Genomic DNA, 25,423 nt, shown 5'->3' on the forward strand with positions numbered 1-25,423 from the left:
ATACGACAATAAGCACGTCACCGGCCAGAAGGGGACGATACCGTTTCGAAATTGCAGAGCCTCGAGTAAAGGTCTGCTTAGTTTCCCAAATTCCAGGGAGGTGTGGCTTTTTCTCGTCTACAAAAACTTACTTTCCCCACTCTAGCCTCTGCCACCAACTCTACCTACTTACCCCCTCCCTTCCTCCCTCTCTCTCATCGTCCAAGCCTACCATCCCACCACACCTACCTACCTACCTGCTTACCATCCTCTCCCCCCTTCTCTTATTCCATCAGTATCTACTCATACATTCAGCCGTCCTCTCTCACCATCCACTTATCTATCCATGAACTTTTTTTCACCATCCACTCATTCATTCATCAGCCCTGTCACACCATCCATCTATCCACCTTCTCTCAACATCTAAAGAACCACTTATTCATCCTCTCTCACATCCACCCATCCATCAGTCCACCCTCCCTCATCATCCATCCAATCATCAACCAATCCACCCTATCTCACCATCCACTCACCTATCCAGTCCCCCTACCTCTCCACATCACAACGACTCTCACCACAATCTATCACCGCCTTCATCACCAGCTTACTTTGCCTATTCCCTTTCACCACCACCACCACCACCACCACCACCCTGCAATATTAAGCAATTACAGATAAAAAAAATACCCGTAAATAAGTGGTGTGTTGCAAGGCATTAGCAGTGCCGTTTATGACAGTGTAAAGATAGGAGGGGACTCACTCTCGTCCAACCCTACCCATCTACTAATTTACTCCTTCCTCCCATCATCCACTCGTCTATCCACCCACTTTCTCTCCCCACCCATCCTGTTCTCTATTCGACTTTAATTCCTATCCACCCAGCCTCCTTATAACTCAGTCAGCAAGAGTTAACCGTTACTCCCAGCCCTTCATGTATGCAACAGGTCAACTCTGGAACTGTCTTCCTCCGTCTGTATTTCATACTGCCTATGACCTCCAGTTTTTCAAACGCAGTGTGTCCAGGCATCTCGAAATTAACGGATCTAGAATTTGGCTCTCTGTTATCTTGTTTTTTTCTTGGAGGGAACAATCTTACCGGCTTCTGGCCTCTGGTTCCTTTCTCCTACTTATAAAAAAAAAAAAAAGTATTCCATTCATTCAATAGTATTTCCATCCATTCAGTTTCCTATCCATCATCCAGCACCATCCACCAATCCTTATTCTTCGATCAATACTATTCATTTTTTGTTCAATTATAATGCCAATCCTTACTTATCCTTTCCTTCCTTCTGTTACACAAAACTTTTGGTATATAACTTTGATGATACACGGTTTGAAACAACAAAGGTATATATTAAACTTTACTGAATACTTCTGGTATAATGTTATCTACAAAGTTTGTAATATGTATTGATATCGCTAAATCTCTCTCTCTCTCTCTCTCTCTCTCTGAGCGAATTAACTTTCGTTACTTTCACTCATCACCAAGTCAGCATTTACTACTTTCATCATCATCATCACCATAAGTCCTTAGTCACCATAAATCATCAGTTTCGCCTCCACATTCCTTCCTCTCTCTATACATCATTAGCACCAACATCACTCATGAACTTCACCACGCATCACCATTCACAATATTCACACTCATCATCCTTCCACAACACTCACAACCTAACTAGCCTGCACCATTCACAACCTTCGTCACTCACTCTTTCACCACACATCATCATCATCTCATCATCACCACCATTACCATCTTCATTCTCAGACCATCATCACCACTTTTCATCACCACCATTATCATCATCATCATTCTCAGACCATCATCATCACTTTTCCTTCTTCTCATAATGATTCACCACCCTGCCCTCAATACTTACCATCATCACAGTGTCATCATCATCATTATCTTCTTCAACTTCCTTTAATCACAGTCATCATCATTTAACGCACATCATAATCATCATCACTTAACGTACATCATCATCATCATCATCATCATTACGATCCTTGTTGCACCTACATAGTATTTGTCCTCTGCCTTCACCACATCTACCCTCACCACCCTTAGTGTTTGACATCACTTTCACCACCTGTACAATGCACCATCATCACTATTAATCATCCTAACTGCTCTCACCACTCATCACTTCACCACCATTCCAACCTATGATCTTTCACCAGTCATCATCATCAGCAGCATCAATCACTATTCAGCTCTCACCATTCACCATCCTCTCACCACTTCCTCACACAGTCTCTGCTCTCACCATCCACCTCATTATCACCAGTCATTACCCCTCATCACCAATAACCCACAAGTTTTCACCATACTGTATATCGCCTCACCAGCTCTTCTCATCATTAGGGGGAGGCGGTGGCTCAATCGGTAGAGAGGTGGCCTGCAGTCCTACCGGACCCAGGTTCAAATCCCCGCTGGGACAGGGAACAGTTAAAGGATTTGAATATAAAAAGCAGACTTTACTGATCTACCAGAAGACCCGCCAACATGTCGTAAAAATACCCCCGCTAATACCAATACACCAGTCCCGTATGAGACAGCCCAAGCATGTATTCAATATGGACGGTGGGTGTTAGCGCCGAAGTGGTGACATGTAGAGGTGTATGCTATGTAGGAGGACTACTGGGCCTTGGGAGCAGGCTGTGAAGCCTATGCCCAGAGTCGGACACATAAAAAAAAAAAAATCCACACAGTGATTCTTGTTTTTCCTGTTCCATCTTGTTTTCCTCTTTCCTCCTTTCTGTGTCTCGCTCAAAGAGAGAGAGAGAGAGAGAGAGAGAGAGAGAGAGCAATGACCTTTTACCAATCATCATTATTTTAACAACATGACTCTTACCAATAACCATGCAGAACCTTTCACAACTGTTACCCTAGTTTTACCCACACGACACACTCACCATCCGTCACCACCCACTGGCCTACACTGTCATCACGTTTAACCATCATCACCATGGCCACTGCTATCACCACACATCATCACCAGTCACTTCCATTCTCATCACCATGTAACTCTCCTCTAGTATTTCTTATTTAGTTCAGGTCACGACCCCCTCACCATTAACCATCCAACTACCTCACCACTTTTCACCACTCATCTCCCTCACCACAACTACCACTCCATCATCACCACAAACCACTTCCACGCTCATCATCAACTACAGTGCGTTTGTTCTAACCTGACAACGATCCCTCATCCCTTTTGGCTCAGATGATGGCCAGTTGTAGTCAGATTGGAGGATTCACTTGACTAGTAACCAAGGAGACTTATACCTACCTCATAATTAAGGGTCCTCAAATTTCATGTAACCATACCCTACTATTTTTGGTTTGAGAGGTCCAGTTCCAACAGATGAAAAAAAGACTATAATAGACCATATATCTTTTAACCCCTACATACGTAACCACTTTCCCTGTCACCACTCACTTACCACTTACAGCTACTTACCACTCATCATCATCACCACCACCGAAGTATTCTTTAATTATAATCACACCACTTATCGTCACAAATTGCAGTTCACCAATCTTCCTCCTCACCACCCTCACCACCAACCACCTGTATGCTACACCAGCCAACTTCCCATCATCACCTTTCACCACCACGGCTACCCTCACCACCAAGTTCTGCTTTCACCATCATAATCCTGTCACCTCATCGCCAATTACCATACTCATTTCCCACCACTGTCATCACCCTCTCATCACTTTCCGGCAAGCATTACCTTCACCATCATCCACATTTTTTTTTCACCACTCTCACCACCACTACCACCTAAATTCTCACTGCCTATCATCTCCACATTCACCACCTAATCACCATTTTCACCACGTATTATCTTTCACTATCACCATCATGTCACCACTCATAACCTATCACCTTTCAAAACCACTATCACCATATACCCTCATCACCAACCATCACCACCCTCATCACTCACTAACACACCCCATCACCTATCACCACTAACACCACTAACACCACCAACTACGTATCATCATCTCCTATCACCACCTCGTCACTCACATCCGTCATCCACTTTCTATTCACACTCCACCACCACCATCTACTCATCCACCCAGCCATCCACTCTCACCATCCACTCATCTATTCAAGCACCTTTTATTTCACCATCCACCCATTCATTAATCAGCTCTCTCTCTCACCATCCATCCATTCATCCATCCACTTTCGCTCAACGTCTACAGAACCATTTATTCACCTTTCCTCACATCCACCCATCCATCCCTCCACCCTCTCTCACCATCCACCCATCCATCCAGTCTCCCCTTTCACCACCTCATCGCGACTCTCACCACTAGGCAGCATCAACCTCATCACCAGTTTATTCAGGCCATTTCCTTTCACCACCACCGCCACCACCACACTACCAACACCACCACCACCGCCACCACCACACTACCAACACCACCACCACCGCCACCACCACACTACCAACACCACCACCACGACCTCCACCACCTCCAGCCAACAACATTAGGCAATTAAAGAAAAAAAAGCGTGTAGCTGTAATTTTGTGGCGATGCAAGGAAGTAACAGTGCCAATTATTTGTCAGTGTGTCTGTAAGTGTATGATGGGTCTCTCTCTCTCTCTCTCTCTCTCTCTCTCTCTCTCTCTCTCTCTCTCTCCGATGTTTTTTTTTTTGGGGGGGGGAGTATTTTTTTTTTTTATTACCCGCATACTTTCTTTTCTATTTTCTTTTTACAAGTCTTAGCTTTCCTTTTATTTTTTTCGTTTCTGTTTAGATATTTAAAGCAAATTTCCTGCAAACGGTACAACTTTTTCACTATTTCTCTGCGTCTTTCTTCTCCCTACACCTTTATTAACAGATATCGCCTGGTATCGTTTTGATCTGTATAGAGAGTGCGAAAGGGAAGGTTATGCACTATGCGTTCAAGCCAAGTGAATTCAATAAATAAGTAACATGTACTTGAATAAATAAATAATTAAATAAGTAGAGTAACATTGGGTGAATCGGGTCAAGCTCTAAGGTTCCTAATCTCCCTTGCACATCTTCCTAACCAGAATATTTATGTATGCGGTGCGTCATTGTGTTCAAGTATGTAATTTATGCAACCCTAACCGATACAACAAAAAAACTATATAAATTAGAAAAATGCACTGTATTATGAACAATACATCGTTAAGAAATAGGCACTTAAATGCCTTCTAAGCTGCCGAGAATACTGGCCTGTTTTTTTTTTTTTAATGCAAAACTATTCTTCTACCAGAGAAATGCAGCAAGGATAGACCTAGCTCTGTAGGTAGAGTAAGGATTGGCCGAAGGAAATTCAGGGAGCTGTTGCCTCTTCTAACATTAAGAAGGTTCTCCCTCCGTGCTAAGGGATCTTTGTATGCGGCATGTATAAGGAGTGTAATGCTGTATGCTAGTAATGCCTGGGCACTAAAGGAAGAGGATATTTCTTAGCTCAAACGTAAAGGAAAGACAATGATTAGCAGGATGTGTAATGTGTCCTTGAATGCGAGGCCTGGGGAGGTGGGCGCTAGGATTACGATTTAAGAGTTGAGAAGAAGGATAGGACTGGAATGCACTGGTACTGTGATGAGGAAGGGTAGATTGATATAGTATGGACATGTTGAGGGTACAGAGGATGACAGTTGGGTGCGGAAGATGAGAGTGTGAACGCTGGGGGTAGGGTTGCGAGAGGCAGACCGAAAAGACCTGGGATGAAGCCACAGAGTGTGACGTCAGGGATAAGGAATTGAATGGGGAGCCTGCAAGAGATCGAGTTGCGTGGAAAGCTGCCATAAGGTGACCAAAGCCGACACATGCAAGCATACTGGAGCCTATATAAATGATACGATACGAAAAAAAAAAATATCACAAGTCCCCATTAGTCTATGCCAAACTCTTCCACCCGCCTCCATTTCTCCCCGACATTGCCCTAACCAACAGACGTTTCTACCATTTACTTCAGCTTTCGATTCATTAGTAGGACTGTACCTTGTTCACCCATCAGTGTCTTGAATTTAGAGTCACCTACAAAAGTTCGTTCGCCTCCCCTGCTTTTCTTTCAGCACTGGATTCACAGACGTTTGAATATGACGAAGTGGACTGAGGTGCATATTATCATCCACCTACAATTCATAACAGGCACCTTTATCCATTACGTCTCATTCAAGTATCTCTGACTCCAGCGATGATAGAGGCAGGAGAGGCACTTGGACTTTTGTGGTTGACTGTATCGTACATGATCAGGTGATATGTTGCAAAGTGGAAGTACAGATTTTATTTAAACCCCTCCACTCCAATGGCTTATTTTCTATTACACCCAGCTGTCTCCAAACGATTTTATTGAGCCTGGGAAGAACCAGTCTCAGTGCAAGGGTTATTGAGGGCTATATATAACTTCTGTAGTTCCAAAAGTCTCCATGTTTAACAAGAAATTGAAAGTACGTCATCGAACTGAAGGAATTAATGATGAGGGTTTTATCTTCCTGTACGTTTGCTCCTAAAATACTGTAGTTTGTGCGCAAAGTCGTAGTTGTTAGTCACTATACATTTTATTGCAACCGGGTGAAAACTTGCTGACCTTGCCATACAAAACCATTGATAAATATTGAAGATAGTTTGAGGCTTGTTTCAAGAGTTTCAGACGTGTAACGAGATTATTAGCGACTGTACCTATATCATGAGAAAGACAAAAATTTCTTCCCTTCACTAGCTTATCTCCTCAGTTCATTAATTTTAGGAGCAGTCAGGAGGAATAATGTCAGGAAGTCTGTCGCCTCGAAAGGGACACACTTTTATAACAACAATTCATTTATGACATTACGATATTCACCTTAGTAGTCTATGTAAAAACAAAAGTAATTGCACAAGAAATTATATGTCAACATGTCCTCGTCTCTCTTTGTGTGTGCGGAGCCAGTTACGTCAAAAATACATTTACACCTTTAAGTTAAATTGCTTTAGGAAACAACGTTCTCACATAGTATGTCAAAAAACTTAGAATTTATAAATACTGCCCTTCTCTCGTCTGCATCATGAAGATGTAATAATGCATGACAAGCCTTACAATGGGAAGACTTACCTCCAAGGTCATAGCCTCCATCCAGCCGCAGTCATTTAGCCAGTTTCCCCTATAAGGCTGAACCCATAACAAAGGCTCCATGGCCTGTCGTATCCACTGACCCTTACACGCAAATAACATTGGCCTTGGCGACTCTCGAAAAAATATACAGATCCTTATTTTACACCAACTAAATTCCAGTTACAGCAACAATATCTATTTATACTGCAGGAGGGTAAACAAAATTAGCAAACTGTGTAAAAAAAACGAATCCACGAAGGTCACTCACCCAGCTCGTCGGCGGCCACATACTTGGAGATCATGGCCCGGATGGCGATGGCGCAGGAGTTGACCAGGAGGGCGGCCACTGGGGCTGAAGGGAGGTAAGAAATTGAGTACTGATTAGAATTTTTTTTTTTTTAACCTTAACGTGGCCTACAGCTGTCATCTTTCCATCCTGAACGCTGAACTACAACAAAAACACCGCATTAGACAAGAAGGCTTCTGGAAAGGGTGTGGAGTGGTATAATTGGTATCATCTTATTCTGCCACCGTGTTACAGGACATAAGCTGTAAACAGGAAAATCCACCCCAAGCCATGGTGAAAGAAATAGCCAACAGTGCTTTGTTCTCTGTGTCACATAGTTCCGTGCTTGCAAACTGGTTCTTTCATTCTCTCTCTCTCTCTCTCTCTCTCTCTCTCTCATAGACACACACACACACACACACACACACACACACACACAATAACCCACTGTCTCTCACCCAGCCACAGAGAAGGCCATTCCTATTCATCACAGCCCCCACACACAATCACTCATACACCGTCACCCATAACGGGCAAACACCACTACGCAGCATGCACGTATTACACTGTGGGTGGGATGCAATACAGCACTGGGGAAGGGGGGGGGTAGAAATTCAATCCCTTCAGTACGATGGCGCCTCTTGTAGATTTTGTTTTTGGTATATCCTGACCATTATATTCTTACAGGGGAGACTGATGAACCGGAGGATTTAGATGTGGCCTTCATGTAGTGCTGTGTTTCCTTATTGTGTTTGCCATTGTACTTAATAGGATAATTTTTGCCCCATGTATTCGTCACTGTATTCCTTTGCTCTCATATACCCTTCTTGCCTGGCCTTCAGCGACAAATTTCCCGACAGTGTTAAGGCTTGTACAGAATGGTAAAATATACATACATACATAATATATATATATATATATATATATATATATATATATATATATATATATATATATATATATATGTCATCATAATGAAGAAGTTAACCCACCCCATAAGAAAACTTGTATGTCTTCATGTTGTCAGACGATTTTCTTCAACTTGGTAAAAATCTGTATTAGTGAAGGAAGGAATGAAAGTTGTTGTCTAACCCCTGTCCTTAAAAAAATATATTCCAAACGTAAATCTTCTAGAGATAACAATAATAAAATATACAAGACGCCACCACACTGAACGAGTTGACCTAAAGAAAATAAAGAAAGAAAAAACTAACCAAGAAACTTAATGAAGACATGAAGCTAGGCATCAGCGGTACGGTAAGCAACCTTCACACCTAACACTACAGGCCGAAACTGGAAGAGAAGATATCGTAGCATCTTTCCCTTTAGCGATTTATCTTGCATATACAGTACATCTCAGCATTGTCTTCTGTATTATTTATATCGTTGCAATAGCGATACAGTTTGCATAAACAGCATATTACTGGAGAATACTGAGGCATAATTTGTAGCATAAATCGTTCAGGAAGAGGGGTTACGAAATCTCCAGAGCCACTTGAAATACTACCCTACGCGCATCTATTAACCGATTCAGTATATATACCTCCAGACAAATTTATTCAACTCAGGAGAGGATTATAGAACTGGAGGGGTTCAATGGAATGGAATGGAATAAATTCCCCGAACTAGACCTTGATAGATCATACAGCCCTGCTAGGTGACGGGAGAGCGCTACTCCTTCCAGCAAGGCAGGTACTTAAGCGGGGCGCGAACTCTCGACCTCGCTGTCTCGAGTCAAGCGCTCTACCACTGAGCCACCTTGCCCCCAGTGGTAAGGTTATAGCCTTCCTTAACCCCTGTTACTACAATCGGTCTCTCTTAACCCAATGAGCCTAGGTAAGTATTATTTATTATATTGTTCCAGCCTCCTAATGATTTTATTCAGCTTAGAGACGCTTCGAACTGGACGGGTTAGGTGTGGTCTTAAATCCCTTCAGTACGAGAAGCCTTTCCTAAACTTTATAAAAATTTCTGGTAGCTGTAAGAATAAACTAAAAATTACGTCACACGAATTTCGGAGCAGCGAGGAAAAATTAAATAGTACTGAAAGATTTTACATATTAACCTGAAAACAGACCCGAAAAAGATAATGAAGATAAAGTTACGCATACAGAGTGTCACAGCGCAACCTTCATATATTACACTCAACGAGGCAGCAATATGTGAACCAATTATCTGTGGCTGCTTTTATAGAGCCCTCATCGATCTACATGAAGTTATGAGAGGAAGATACGAAGTTTTGCAATGACAGTGGAATAAATGACGTTTACACTAAACTGGGCATCAGTATGCGAGTCCATTAACACTCTCAGGCTCTAGTGACTCCCTCTTAGCTGGAGCAAGTCATGTGGCGTTATGTGGAATACAGTACTGCCAGAGATACTTATGACGTACCTCCAAGAGCTAATGAAGACAAAATTGTGCATATAGACATTGGAATAGCTCAGACAAACTTAAGATGCCACACTGAATTGGGTAGCAATATGTGAACGTATCGATTACACGTACAGTCCCCTGCAAAGGTTCCATTCCTCCTGCTGACCTTTAGTAACTCGAAGCATCATAACACTCTGCGTAAAGTTGCTTGTAGTCACTGTAATCAGTTTGATTAGATAAACAGCCTTAGCTAACTGTTACATCACCAAAACTAGTATAATGTCATGAGCTGTTGATGGAAATTAAGAGGAACGGAACTATAGCAGGCAACTGTACCTTTCTAGAATGCTAAAGGTGCTTATAACGTAAACCCAGAACTTGACGAATAAAACAAAAATTCAGGAGGCAACGAAGACAGAATTACGCAAATAGACAGTGGAACAGGCCAAACAACCTTCACACGTCAAACTAATCTGGCCACTGCAATATATGTAAGCCTATTAACTGCGTGTGTTTTTATGTGTTCCTCACCGAGCCACATGAAGAAGTAGGTGTCCTCGGTAACAAGGCCGTACAGCACATAGTCAAACACGGAGGAGAGCGCCCCCACCATGGCCAGCACGTTGTCCGACACCTTCAGCACCGCACTCAGCAGGGGCACGGCGGCCAGCGACCCTGTGGAGGCACGGCAGGTTATAGTACTGTAGGGTACGGAAGGGCACGTAAGAGGAGGTTACTCTCTCTCTCTCTCTCTATTTCAGTCTCTTACAATAGGGAAGGAAAGGCAAGTTAGAGGAGGTTACAGTTTATTTACTTATATACCTATCTGTCTATCTACCTATCACTCTATCTATCTACCTGGCCATGACCCTCTAACCCAACCAGACTGAAAATTCTTGAGCTAAAGTTGTGTACAGTATAAAATTGCTTGCTTATGCTTCCAGATCCACTTATACAGCTACTACACACAGTCAAGAGGGAGTGAATATTAAAGTGAAAAACAGGACAGAAGAGGATTAGAGAGTGAATTTAAATGCTAAGGAAGAGTAGAGGAAACACCACTGTCACATAGATTCTGTAACATCTTTTCCTCGGCAGTTTATTCCTGTGTATCGTACGTTAATTTACTGATTCTCTATGTTATTCAGTCCTGTTAATGAGAGAGAGAGAGAGAGAGAGAGAGAGAGAGAGAGAGAGAGAGAGAGAGAGAGAGAGAGAGAGAGAGAGAGAGAGAGGTAAGTCCAGCTGGCAGGTAAGCAGGTAGGTATCAGTAAGGTATTAGAGTTAGTGGCAAAGATTAGGGTAGGGAAAGTAGGTTTTGTAAGAAACATAGATGGAGAGAGAGAGAGAGAGAGAGAGAGAGAGAGAGAGAGAGAGAGAGAGAGAGAGTGTCTGGTGAACAACATGAACCAAGAAAGAAGCGTCTGAGAGCTCTCTTGGCAGACGAGAATACACATACAAGTTCAGTTATTAGAAACCAATTAAATAACCTTTTCAGGCCAAGTGTTGTTTTAATATTCTGGCTAACGAGGCATTCTCTTATTCAGCTTAGTTCCGTAGTTGTTGAGGAGAAAACAGGGACGGCAAAGAACTGGAAATGCACTGTTTTATTACGACGCAAAGGTCAGTGTTGTGAGGAGATATTCTGAAGCAAGGACGCTTACTCTTGTCGGTCCTTAACGACTTATTTTTTGATATGGATGGTTGATATCCTTTAGTACGTTAGTCGTGCAGAGTATGGCGATATTGGAAGGATTAATGTAGCACCATAAAGGACAGTATGGTGTAGTATGCATAACAAATCGCTTAGGAATGGTGTTAGGGAGCTTCCTCAACCCACAAGAATACAGGCCAACCAGTAAACCTTTTGAATCCAGTGACGTATTTCCCATCACATTCTTGCTAACTTCTATGTGCTTTTATCTAACTTCGGAGGGATGGCTAGTAATGAAAGGGATAATTGAGGGTATATCTAATCCACCCACTTTGAAAAATATCTCAACATAATCAAGGCGTGGAAGGCAGCAACAATAAACCATTTAAACACGTCACCGGACTGAAGTGGCTGAAAAGGAACGCGTTTAAGAAGGGTTAATTTTCCGTATGGGACTCGCTCAGTACGGTGTCACATTTTCCAGTTTATTTTGTCCAATGTCAGACAGTTTCAGCTCAGGGAGGACTTTTCAAGCTGGATGTGGTAAATATAGCCTGAATTAAACCCCCCCAGTGCATTTATTTTCTTCTAATTTGCATAGAGTGGTCTGCAGGTATCAAGAATAAAGTAATTAACTGAAGCTATAAATTCGTACAACATTATAGGGAATACAAAACGTTCCTGAGGATTGAACCAAAGGATTTTCTTTTCATAAACTTTTCCACTTTAACCATATTTTGAAAAACAAGTGGACTAATTTACATCTCAACCTGGCGGCATTTTGAAATTTGACTATTATAGTAGCAATAAATTGATAGATATACTAGCAATACATACAGATGTAGACTGATTCGCAGATACAACAGGGAGGCAGCTTCAGATAGACAGATAAAAATAGAGAGACAATTAGAAAGGCAGATCAGATATATAGGTAATCAGGCAGAGAGAGAGAGAGAGAGAGAGAGAGAGGAAAGTGCATGGCTGGGATACCAAAAACACGGCCAAAGGGATGATATAAACACAGGTGATGTCAGGCGAGGGATGAGAGAGGCACAGATAGACAGAAGGAAGATATAGAATGACAAACACACACACACATATAAACAGGAGAGAGAGAGAGAGAGAGAGAGAGAGAGAGAGAGTAAACAGACAGCTGGTGTATGGTCTGCTGAGATAGACAAACAGATGGATAGATAGATACACAAACCAAGTGAGAGGAGAGGAGGTATGCCCGGGATATCGAGACAGCCACAGCAACGATCCCAATACAGTGTTAATGGTGAAGGAATGAAGGAAAAAAAAAAGTGATTCAGGATGTAGAGTAAGGAAGGAGGCGGGGAGCTGATGAGAAAGAGTGGAGAGGGTCTGGGAGAGTGGGGGAGAGGGGGAATGGAGGGAAATGGGAGAAGAGAGGACGGAAGTGTGAGGGAGGAGAGGAAAGAGGAAGTGTAAGGGGAAAAGGGAGGGAAGGAAATAGGGGACTAAGTGAGAAAGGGGAAGAGAAGGGAGAGGGAGGAGTGACGGGGAAAAGGGAGGAAAGGAAGTGGAGAAGTGAGGAGAAATGGGAAGAGAGGGGAGAGGGAGATGTAAGGGGAGAAACGAGCAGGAAGAGAGGGGGGAACGAGGTGGGGGGGTGGCTGGGGAAAGACATTAATGTATAGCAGGAAACTGTGGTGCAATATCCTGAATAAATCTAGGAGACGTGCTATAAAGCCTCCCAAGTTCATGAAAATGCATAATGCCTGAGGCTGGAGGCAAGAAAAGTCAGTAAGTCAGTCAGCGTGGGTTGTGGTGTGGTGGATGACAACCAACCACTAACAACGTAGAATTTAGTGAGATGATGTGTAGTATTGTGGATGTGAGCAACTACAATCGTTTACCACGCATCAGTTCAGTCATATGGGTTTTTATGATGGATGGGGAACAGTAAAGTCTTCCAACAAGGAAAAGAATGTAGTTATATATGTTGCCGCGTGATGAATGAGAACTCAGTTATCCACCGAGACCCGGGAAGAGTCATACTTGGATTGTTATTTGATGATGAGAACCAGAACAATCATCCACCAAGCAAACGGATTTCAGACATACAGGTTGCTTATGATTGAGCACCAACACAATCATCCCCTCCCAAAAAACACACACACACACACCAAAAAGTAAAATGGGTTGTCTTATGATGATAAACACTAACAGTCATCCCCTACCCCCCACACAAACACAGGTCATCTCATTAACGATAAATACAAGCACTGTCATCCACAACCAAAAGAATGCAGTCATATGGAGTGTGGTGTCATGGGCAAGAAGAAACAACCATCCAGCAGCGCTCGGCAGCACAGTCACACGGGTTATCTTACAATGGATGGGCACCAACATAGTCATCCACCAAGGGCAGGGTGAATCCGGGTAACAAATAACACGAAGGAGCTGATGTGTCACTCGATCACTCACCCAGCGTGGCCAAAATGTTCTTGTAGGTGACCCAGAGCCCGTAGTCTGATGCCTGCCAGTGCAACACCTGACGCGTGAACAGGTACATGTAGGCTCCTGAAATACAAAACACATAGATGAAATTAATGATAGGATTTGACAGATGAAAGAGGGAAAAAACTGTTGTGGAAAGCTAACAGATACACGGTGCAAAACCTGGTGGTGGGGTTTAACAGGCCTCAAAGCGACAATATTAGAAGGTGGGAGTTTAACTGTGATGAAAGGACAACAGTTAGTGGTGGGGATGAAAGGAACAAATACCGTAATGGTGGGGGGTTTAACTGAGATGATAGGGGCAAAAATTAGTGCGGGGGTTTAACACAGATGAGTGGGAAAGAAATTAGTTGTAGGATTTAGCATGGATGAAAGGAACAGAATTAGTGGTGGAGGTTCAACAAAGATCGAAGGACAAAACTTAGTAGTAAGAGTTGAACTATTTCCCTGGTATGGACGAACTGCATATTTCATTTAGGCCAACGCGAGAGGCGGTTATCGAAGCCCTGCCTGTTCAACACCTGCCTTGTGAAGAGGTTTTAATATATTAGGTTCCATTAACTGAGGCTAAATGGAAACAAAATTGAAGTGAGGATATAATTTGCAACACCTGCTACCTGGAAATGTACTCATAATATTTTGTCACCTCCTCTGCTTCTTTTGGCTTTCAAATCTTGCCTCGTGAACCCCAAAGCAACTTACATAGATGACTTTATTTGCCACAGATCAGTGTTAGTAGGGTAAGTTGTTTCGGATTCACTCGACTGATTTCAAAGTCACTGGAGGGAGAAGCATGAAAAGCGACAGAACTTTGATTAACTATGGTATTTGTAAGCTCCTGTCAAGTGTAAAAAAAAAAAGGGGGGGGGGGACAATGTTAGTGATGAAAGTTAACATCGCAAAAAGTAACACTGGTACGTAGTTATGGATACATTTACGAGGGAGACAAACCACAAATACCTAATCGCATAAATAAAATCACTGACTTGAAAATGATAGAACCACTACAGTAAAATAACTAAGAATTTTCTGACGAACTGCGTATCATTTTCAAGATTAGGACCCCCCACATAGGTTAAGAAGATCACCAGGTGTGTCCTTGGGCCGCCCTTGTCTCTGTCCTTCGCCCCCCATCGCTCGACGGGGCATCGTCCAGCAAAAACAGTAGCCATAAGAACCACTCCCAGATCATCCCTTATGCTATGTCTCGTCCCCCTTTTTATCCTCCCCTAATCGATTCGTGGTCACTTTTTTTTTTTTTTCCCCCTCCCCACTCCGCTGCTGGTCATCACAACTACATAGCCTGCTCCTAGGTCTCCTCAAAGGTATGCTATGTCCGAGTTTTCTTTTTCGTGGTCTTAACTTCTTTGTAGTCATCACTCTAATTTCTCCATTTATCTGTTCGTTGTCATCACTCTTTTCGACTTCCTTGCTGCTCATCACAACTGCCTCGTCTGCTCCCTGTCTCCTCACATGCATGCTCCTTTCGCGTCCCCTCGTTTCGTTTCCCTATATCTTCACAGGGCTGTATTCTTGGTGACATAGGCCCTCTTCTTTAGCGACCTTTTTGTGCACAACACCTATGTATCCTCATATATGTATTCCTTTCACTTTAATATCGACGTAGTTTGCGTTGATAATGTACAAAAAATGATTAAAGTCATGCAAATGTAACTCGTTAAGGAAGAAGTGTTATGAAACCTCCAAAGCCAGCTAAAATGAGGCTTATATTCATCACTTTTTTCCCCCCCGCCCTCTCACACTCGTGCTGGTTTGCTCCGGTATCTCTTTTCTCAGACCTCCCCTCCTCCTCCTCTCCCACCCCTCTTAGCCTGCATCCTCCCGTTTCGCACAAGATAACTTCATGCTTTCCAACTGGCTAAGAAGGGTCCATTTCTGTACATGACACGCTAATATTCTCTTCTATGTTATTTATGCAAGTATGTGGAGGTGCTGAGTAACACACATGGGAATCTAAAGGTATGTAATGCAGACTAAATCGCAAAGGAAGAGGGGCTGGAAGACCTCCTAGAGCCGACAAGAATGCAAACACCCCACTCCCCCTCGCCCACACCCACGCCAGCATAACTCTACGCGATCGCAGCCACACAGCATCTGCATCATCTCCCAATTAACTCCACCCAGACCCACGCCCACCACTCACACTCTCATGCATGTGTCCCTAGTCGCCGCGACACCCACACTACCTCATCTCGCCATCACATTCATACCTCAACTGCGACTGCACATTCCTCATCTCCGCCACACACACACCACATACAGCAACATCGTGTCTCTCTGCCACATTCACACCACATCTCTCTGCCACACACACATCGCCACACCACACTTCCACACCACCTCCCCACTGCACCCCTACGAGGAGCCATCTGCCAGCTTCAGCCCACCCATATCCCAGGTGGTATCTTGGCCATTAGCGCCCCGTGAGTGCCCACCACCTCCTTTGCCCTGCACCCTCCTGCCCCCCTGCCCTGCCTGCCTCACTTTGTCCTGTCCTGTCCTGTCTGACCCTGTCCTGGCCTGCCCTGCTCTTCCTCGTCTTGTCCTGCTCTGCCATGACCTGACCTGCCTCACCCTGTTCTTTCCTGTCCTGCTTTGCTCTGCCCCACCCAGCCCTATTCAGCCCTGCCCTGCCTCACCCCGTTCCCCCTGACTTACCTCACCCTGTCCTGTTCGGGTAGGACAGGACATGGTAAGGTAGGTCAGGGCAGGGTAAGGCAGGACAGGGCAGGCTAGGAGAGAGTGAGGCAGAGCAAAGCAGGGCTGGCTAAGACAGGGTGAGACAAGGCAAGGCAGAGTAGGACAGAGTGAGACAGGACAGGATAGGGCAGAGTGAGGCAGGGTAGGGCAGGGCAGAGCAGGGTGAGACAGGATAGGAAAAGACAAGGTGAGGTAGGTCAGGGGGAACGGGGTGAGGCAGCCTGCCTTGCACTGCCCTGCCTTACCCTGCCCTGTCCTGCGCTGCCTTTCCACAGAGTAGTCGTGACATCCGGGTTCCACACCAACACAACACCTACCCACCCGCCACTGCCCTCGTTATAGCCTCACCTAAAATACAGCATTACCTGGAATTACAAACAGTCCTATTTTTAAGCCACTCTCATAGCTACGAATTGTATTTCCTGACAGAACAAGAGGAGGGAAAATTCTGCACATGTATCCGCCGCTGCCCTCATTACTACTTCACACAAAATACCAGACTATATTTGGATTTACAAACGAATTTATGATGACTCCCTCAAGTACTTATGAGTTGTTGTTTTTTCCTGCAAGAAGACGGGAAGGGAAGATTCTGTACTCTTTTTCTTTTTTTCCTTGCCACAAAAACAACATCCATCCACTGCTACTCCCCTTACTATCCCACCTTTCATACCAGACAATACCTGGATTTACAGAAACTGATGGTCCATCCCCTCAAGTAGTTAAGTTTATTTATTTATTTTTTTTCAGGATGATTCTACACCTTTTCCTTTCCTTTACCCTTCCCACAAAGCAACACCCCCGCCCCGCTGCCCTCGTAACTGCCACACCTAAAATACGATTATCAGCGAGGTCATTCCTTTGAGACGAGTTCTACAAGCTGGGTTACGTAAGATTGACCCATTATACCTCTACACCATGGGGTATATTGCGTATCTGTGTTGGTCAGAGAGAATGTGGATGGATATGTGTGCTGTTATCCGTATTTTGATTTAGATGCTGGCAGATGATATTGCTGAACTGAGGAAATGCGTGACTCCTATGGGTTAAAGTTAGTCTATCTGACGTGCAAACATTACGTATTCTCCAGTTTTTCCCTGCTTCCTCCAGACAATTTTGCTGTCTGACGATTTTTTAAAATTGGAAGGATTAAATACAGCCTTAATGAACCCTTTCACTACAAAAGATCGCTCAGAACTAAATATAATCGGCTGGAGAGAGCAAGAATGAAGTACAAATTACGTCACAGAAGTGACAGTATGAAGTGATTTGAAAAAAGGACACAAGTTACCTTAGCTGAATTAAACCGTCTGGATGTATCCAGAGCAAAGCGTCTACCTTGATCCCCGTCTGTTAATGGGCTAACTTTGGTGCAAATCTCTCAGTAACTGTTATTTATTTATTTATTATCATCGAGCAGTATTCTTCTTTTTTGCATGCACGACTTTGTGGCGCCTCATTCTCTGCGATTTCTTTCTTTATTTATTATTTTTTTTTTTACACTTTCACATTCTCCGATATATATATATATATATATATATATATATATATACACAAACACACACACACGCACACACACACACGCAGTTAAAATCGACACAAAGCAATCATAACATACAAGAGGGTGTTGAGGTGTATTGTACTGTATAAAGAGGTGTTATAAAATCTAGGCTAACAAGAATAGAGCCTTGTGTGACCTACAAGTTTGATGAATGAAGGAAATATGAATAAATTCAAGCTTTTCAGTGTGTGTGTGTGTGTGTGTGTGTGTGTGTGTGTGTGTGTGTGTGTGTGTGTGTGTGAGTGTTTTTCTCACCGATCACTGAACTTAGGGGAAGTGAGAGATCTGCACGTCGTAAAAATAAGTTTTAACGTGAAAGTGCAAGTGGAACAGATGGCACAGTTTTTAAAATGTCAATCTCTATTTTACATTCTCACGGTGAAGGGAAAATCAAAGGCTTATTATTGCAGAACCGGTTTGAGATAATGAACACCCAGCCTCGCCAGCCTACTGAATATCTAATGGACCAGAATTAATGTAGTTTTACGCCGTGCACACTCCTCTTGGGGGCTACGGAGTTGTCCCAATTGAGAGGACTTTCGACTGCATTATTACAATTGAGAGGGAGAAGGTACAGTCGCCTGCTAAAGTTCCGTTCCACCTCCTGACCGTCAGTAACCCATAGCAACATATTAGTTAGGGTGAAGGTGCATGTAGTTATTATATTCTGGTAGGTTATTTAACAGGTTCTTTTGGCTATCTGTTACTTTCTACCAAAACTAATATAATGTTTGACCTACTGATGGAGAGGAAGGGGAAGGGAACATTGCAGCCAACTGTGCAATCTTGTCCCTCATTTAAGAAGGCGAATTTTAAAACACCTGTAATGATAGGGAATAATCAGTCTGCATTCCACTCAACATAATGCACTTAGAATCAGGGTAGGGAGGTCATTCGTGTTTTATTGTTCGTCATGTATTCCAGTAATTAATGTTAAAAATTTAGGGGTTGCCTTCCCCTTCGCCAATTCAGTTTTAACAATACGGATTTCTGTTGAGGCATGTAGTATTTTATGCCCGGATGCCCCTCCTGACGTCACCTTGGCGGGAATGAACGCACGATCCCTCAGTTCATAGTATGCTCTCTGACCCACACGACCACAACAGCTATAGATTCACAAAACTTATTATTATACCTAGGAATTATTTTGACTGGAGGGACAATGGACAAGGGAAATTTTTGCACTCTCCTTACTGGCCTCTCTGCAATATATTTAGTGAAGACAGGGAATGGTTTGCAAGTTTATAATTCAAGGTCCAGAGTGGCAGTAACAAGCTGGAAGGGGAAGGGAGTGAGGAATGGAAAGAAAGAGGATCTCGGCTATGAGATCTGCCAGTGGCTGGTCAGGGTCACTGAGAGAGGCAAGGGAGGGAAAGGGAGAGGGGGAGACGTGGGGGAGATGAGAACACACACACACACACTCAACCCCCCTCCCACATACGCACACACCAAACGCTAAATCAGGTCAAGACTACAGTACCCTTACAATAAATACAGCCTCGATATATGTGTTTAATACACCAGTCTGAACAGTAGAGTAAAGTTGCCCATCCAAGCCAGACGTGTGCAAGCCGGCAGCTAAAATATATGCAGAGAAACGGGGCCCATTTCTCTCCGTCTGCCTCTGTTTACAGTCAACCAAAAAAGTATCGCACACCTGAGGACTGATGCTCGTGAAAATGAGCGAGTTCTGGAGATGCACATGAATCAATTAACATACTGCCCCCCAAAATATACCATCCAATATGTGACGATTTACGCGATTTCGAGTTGCAATAATTACCAAGGACGGTATTTGCATTTATAATTACAAAATGCCCCATATATCACAATGCTTCGTCCGCGTTTTAGAATTACACGTGCGGTAAGATGGCCCATAATTTTTTGGTCGACTGTACGTGACCCAAAAGCCGGACTGTAAATTTACCACAGAGAATTTTATATTAACAGAATCGTCATAATGTGCACTGTTGCATGTGAGAGGGAATGTATGAGTGAGAGCCAGTGAAGGTGTAGGAAAGGTGTAAGGAAAGTGCGAGCTCGAAAGTATAGGGTTGGTGTATGGATAGTGTAAGAGTGAAGGTGTAGGGATGGTGTAAGACAAGTGTGAGAGTGAGGGTATGGCTACAACCGGTTTCTATAATATCAAATAACGAAACTCCATTTTACGGCCGTCCAGTTCTGAACTACACGAGGAAAACGTTGATACCAGTTGGCAGTTACGAGTTAGGGAGGAGGGGAGATGAGAGAAGAAAGTTAGGAAGAAAGAGAGAAAAGAGAAAATGGGAGGAAAGGGAGGAAATATAGGAAAACAAGAGCAACCCGAGACTGCAAACCTCCGCCAAGGCGGTGTGTGTGGTAGATCTTATGGAGATGTTATCTTGTAATTTTTGTGCAAGCATTATAGACATTATCGAGTTAGAAGCAAGAATACTGATATTAGCACCATCCCCAATGGTAGAGGATCTTTTTAAAAATTCCTGGGTCCGGATGATGATCCGGATCACCACCAAAATCTAATGAGTTGTTTCTTGGGCCATACCCTACCCCGCCAGAAATTTTCAGCAAAATACGTTCATAACTTCTTGAGTAATCCTGTTAACAGACAAACAGACAAACAAACCAACGCCGGCAAAAACACAACCTCCTTGGCGAAGGTAAAAAGGAAAGGAAGGAAGGAAGGAAGACAAAAATTACTGAACGACAGATGGAAGAAGAGAGAAAGGAACGAAATGAAAAGGGTGAAGGAGGGAGGGGAACTGGAAAGGGAGGTGCAGGCGGTGAGAGAAGAAGGCAAGGAAGGAGATGAAGGGGTGACAGATGGATGGAGGAAGAAAGAGAGGAAAAGAGGAACAAAAAAAGGGAAGGGGAGGAGTGAGTGAGGATATGAATGTATGGGAAGAAAAGGACATTCCCTCCCTTATCCCACATCCTTCCCCTTCCCCTACCCCACCACTTCCTCACCCCTTCCCATCCTACACTCATTATCTCAACTGCTCCCCTTCCTTTACGCCCTCTTCTCAATCCCATCTCCTTCTCTTCTGTACCCCCTCATCATCCTAACCGCTTCCTCACCCCCCCCAGTTGCACAACCAAAGTCCTTTCTCCCTACATCCCCAACCCATATTCTTCTCCCCATCACTCAGATCCCAAATCAACCCTCATCCCATTATCCTCCCTCCCTTCCCTTAGCTCAACAAAACCCCTTCTCCATCCCACCCCTCCTATCCTTGTTTCCCCTACCCAACCCCCACCTTATATCTTTCTCCCCATCTCCCCAGTCCCATCCCACATCCTGCCCGCCCCATCCCCAGTTGTCCTTGCTCCCCTGCTAATCTAACAATGTGTCACAGGTAAGCGATGAACATAGGACGTGAGGTGTACCCTATACAAGCCGATTCCCTCCCTCACCCTCTCACCCTCTCCCGACTCCCTTCCCTTTGCCCTTCCCTCCTTTGCTCCTTCCCCTAAACACAATTTACTTTCCCTTTTCCTCTCCCATTCCTTATCCGTTTTTCCCTCCCACTTCTCTTCTTCTACCCTTTCCCCTTCCTCTTCCTTTCCCTTCCCCTTCTTTCTTTCCTTCTTTCCCCTTCCTAATGGTCTTATTCCCTCCACTCATACTTGTACTCTGTGTGTTCTTCCCTGCCTTTCCTCCTCTCGCCCCACAGTTTCCCTCCCCACTTCCCTTCCCTCCTCTCTCTCTTCCCTCTCCCTTACCTCCTCCCTTCCCTTTCTTTTCTTTACTTCCCCTTCACCCTCCCTCTTTTCTCTTCACCTCCTGTTCCCTCTCCTTTTCTTAAATGTTCCTGTCTTTCCTCCACCTTCTCTTTCTTGCAGTTTATGTCTTATGCTCCTACCCACTCCCCCTCCCCTCCCATCTTGCAACTCTGGTCTGTTGTTCTTCCCCCTACTTTTATCTGTTCTCATCCTATTCTTCGCACCTCCCCCTCACCCTCCCTCTCCTCCCTCCTGCCGCATCCTGCTTCCCCTCCTCCCCCCCTCGTACCTTATACCTCCACTATTCCTTCTCCTCTCCTGATTCCCCTTCCCATCCTCCCTGTAGCCTGCATGTTCTTCCCAGCCCTCCTTCCTCCCCCTCCCATCATTCCTCGTCCTCCTTCCCTTCTGTAATGTTTCTGTTCTCTTTTCCCTTCATCCCTGTACTCTCGTATCCCACTGTATGTCTCCTCCCCCTACCCATCCCATTCTTTTAACTCTCCCTCCTACATCTTTCTTATCTACTTCCTTTACTTTTTTCTTCCCTTCCTTCCTCCTCCTCAATCGCTCACCCTCCTCTTTCCTCTCTGTAGCCTTTATCTTCTTCCCTGTTCCTCCTCAGTCCCTCTCCCTCTCTTCCATCTGAATCTGTCGTTCCTGGTATAATTTCCTCACATCTTTTCTATCCCCTCCTCTTTCCTCTCTCCCTCTTTCTTATATTGTCTTCCTTGCTCCTCCTCCCTCTTTCCTCTCCCTTGTCCTCATGGTTGTTCTTTTCTCACCTTTGTCTCTCTTCCCCTCCTTTTTTTCCCTCTTCCCCTTTTCTTTCTCCTTCCTCTCCTCTCCCATATCTCAACTGCATCTCCCGTCTCATTTTTTTTCCCGTCACTTTTTTTCTTTTCCTCCCTTTTTCCAGCGATATGGTACAGGTTTGGTTATATGATAGCTGCGGACTGAGTTGCTTCGAGATCATCCACCCCACACATCTCCCTACCCTCCCTACCCCACTCTTCCCATTCTGAACACCTCTTCGACCCCCCCCTCCCCCCCATATTTTATTTCGTGTTCAGTAGAGAGATTAGAATTTAGACAGAGAAGGGCCATTGAAGGGAAGGAAAGTAATAATACAGACATAGGCTGTGGTGCAAGTTAATTGTATATTTAGTAAGGTGTTTGACTTGTATCTGTGGCACATTGTTTTTATATCGTTAGTGGACTGGGGTTATGTATGCATTTACGATCGACTCGCCTACCTTCATCTTTCCCCTTCCTGAACAAGTTCCCCCCCAGCGGACGTAAAATCGAGGACAAAGGTTGGCTAAATACCTCAGTCCGCCTACTTCCCACCTAGGGCATGTTCAACACTTTCTTCCCTTAAGCATCATACCTTAGAAAATCGCCTATGGGCAGAGAAACACACCAAGCCTCTCTCAACTTAAGAATATCAACCTACAGAAGCACATGAAGTGAAACACTGGGTGAACTTTGTCCCAGACCGTAATTCTCCTAAAACTCCACTGAATTCTACCCTTTTCCACCCTTTTCCCTCCTTTCCTGCAACAAATCTTCCTGCAGTCTCCCTTTCCCTCCAGAATATATACCTCATATGTTCCTCCTCCGAACTCCCACATCGTTCTATACTTTTTTCTCCCCCAACCTCTCTTTCCCTCCGACGTACCTTTAATGCAACAATTCTTCCTGCATTTTTCCCTTCCCCTGCTGAACACCTCAACCATCCTCAATGTACAGCTGAAATCATAAGGCCGTTGTACAATGAGTGATGCATCGACTATGACACGACAACAGTTATAAGTTTCGATAAGTCATAGTTCATCTGGCTAAACGGCTTAAAACAATCTCTTAGTAGTAGATACAAGTGTTCGTGCCCTTCGGGCCCCTCGCACTTGCTCCTGCGGAGGGCTCTCGCGCTGCTGTAGTTAATTTTAGTTATACTTATGGGCAAAAAATTCTGCGGAGATCCTATGCCGGGCGCCTGGAGCGGCGTTTTTTTTTTTTTTTTTTTTTTTTTTTGTCAGAATGTGATCGCTCATATATAGTAAAAGTTTTTCAATCGTCATGGGACCAAGTTTTTTCACATCAGCGAATTTTTGTGATTTTAGTGCCAATTTTGGTGAGATTTGAATGTCTAGTTTCGGCTGCCCAAAACACACACACACACACACACACACACACACACACACACACACACACACACACACACACACACACACACACACACGGCTACTGCTATAGTATATTAGAAGAGCTGGTTGTTGAAGCTTCTATACAGGGAATTTCTGAACTAAGCTGTACCTCTGCATTCTCCCTTCCTCGCATCTGTTTTCCTCCTAGATATCCCCTCTAATGCACCTCTCCTGAATCTCCAATGCGTTCTCCCTGCCCTCCACCCTTCCTTGCCTTTCTGAGCACGCCCCCCCGGGACGTACCCTAACATCCCCGCCACACACACACTGACAGATGCCTCGTTATCTGTTATGTAATGCTGGGGCAGGGAGGGGAATAGAGAGGATGGGGGAGGAGAGGAGGGAAAAGAGGGAAGGGAGAGGAGGGGAGAGGAGAGGGGGAAGGGGAGGACAGGAGAGGGGGAGGGAGATAAAAAGGATAGGGGGAGAAGAGCTGAGAAGGATACAGAGGGGTTAAGAAGGGAAGAGGTGGGGAGAAAGAGGGAATATATAGGAATACATAGGAAGTACAGGTAACACAGGGCATACTGTCCCACAACGGGGAGAGAAGAAAATAGGAGGGGTGAAGAACTGGGTAGGAGAGAGGAGGGGAGTAGGGACGAGGAAGGAAGAGGTGAGAAGGAAACAGATCTGAGGAGAGGAGGTGTAGAAGGAAAGAATGTGCGAGAGGAGGAGGAAAGTGAAACAGCAATGAAGGAGAGGTGGAAATTGGTGTAGGAATGAGAGTGGGACAAAAGGTGGAATAGTAATGAAGGAGAGGAGAGAAGGTGGAACAGGAATGCAGGAGGGACAAATGAAAAGGATGTGGAGAGAAAAGGAAGGAGGGAGAGGAGGAATGGAGATGGACAGCGAGATGTGAGATGGGAGGGCAATGATGATGATGACTTTACAGAAAACGAGATCGAACCGCCAAACACTGGATCCAGACTTCCTCTTTACCCCACTCTCGCACAAACCGGTTCATAGTATCATCAGGTTTGCAGAGTCCCCTGCGCTTCTTACCAGCGTATATGGAATGTTAACTACTATAATGAAGTATTTTATTTTGTACATTATTGTTTGCAGCTACCTGACAATTTAATTTAAGACTAACCTGTGGCTGTGAAGGGGTTCATGAAAGATATAAGACAGGGTGTCCCGGGAGATAAGCCCAAAACTTTGGGAACTAATAGGTGAGGGAATTCTAAGCAAAAATTGTTATATGAACACGTGTTCAAATCTCAACCGTTACGGAGCTACAGTTACTGATGACCTTATGGGTGAATTATGAAGGAGACCATTTTCGCGCATAAGGTCATCAGTAATTGTAGCTCCGTAACAGTTGAGATTTAGACACATGTT

The 25,423-nt window shown here is 44.2% G+C and overlaps 1 protein-coding gene across 1 annotated transcript in view; it reads right to left on the bottom strand.

Moving 5' to 3' along the window:
* The window catches only part of LOC145400369 (putative peptidoglycan muropeptide transporter SLC46), a 95,197-nt gene that overhangs the window by 44,784 nt on the left and 24,990 nt on the right, over positions 1-25,423 (bottom strand). Inside the window, exons 2-4 of the mRNA XM_080272875.1 lie at positions 13,844-13,939; positions 10,270-10,413; positions 7,345-7,428 (exon numbers count right to left, since the gene is read on the bottom strand). Coding sequence (XP_080129001.1) covers positions 7,345-7,428; positions 10,270-10,413; positions 13,844-13,939 — 324 coding nt within the window. The remainder of the gene's footprint in view (positions 1-7,344; positions 7,429-10,269; positions 10,414-13,843; positions 13,940-25,423) is intronic.

The sequence above is a fragment of the Coenobita brevimanus genome, chromosome 52 (assembly GCF_032717465.1).
Source record: "Coenobita brevimanus isolate Jiangsu-jjx chromosome 52, ASM3271746v2, whole genome shotgun sequence".
Taxonomy (NCBI): domain Eukaryota; kingdom Metazoa; phylum Arthropoda; class Malacostraca; order Decapoda; family Coenobitidae; genus Coenobita; species Coenobita brevimanus.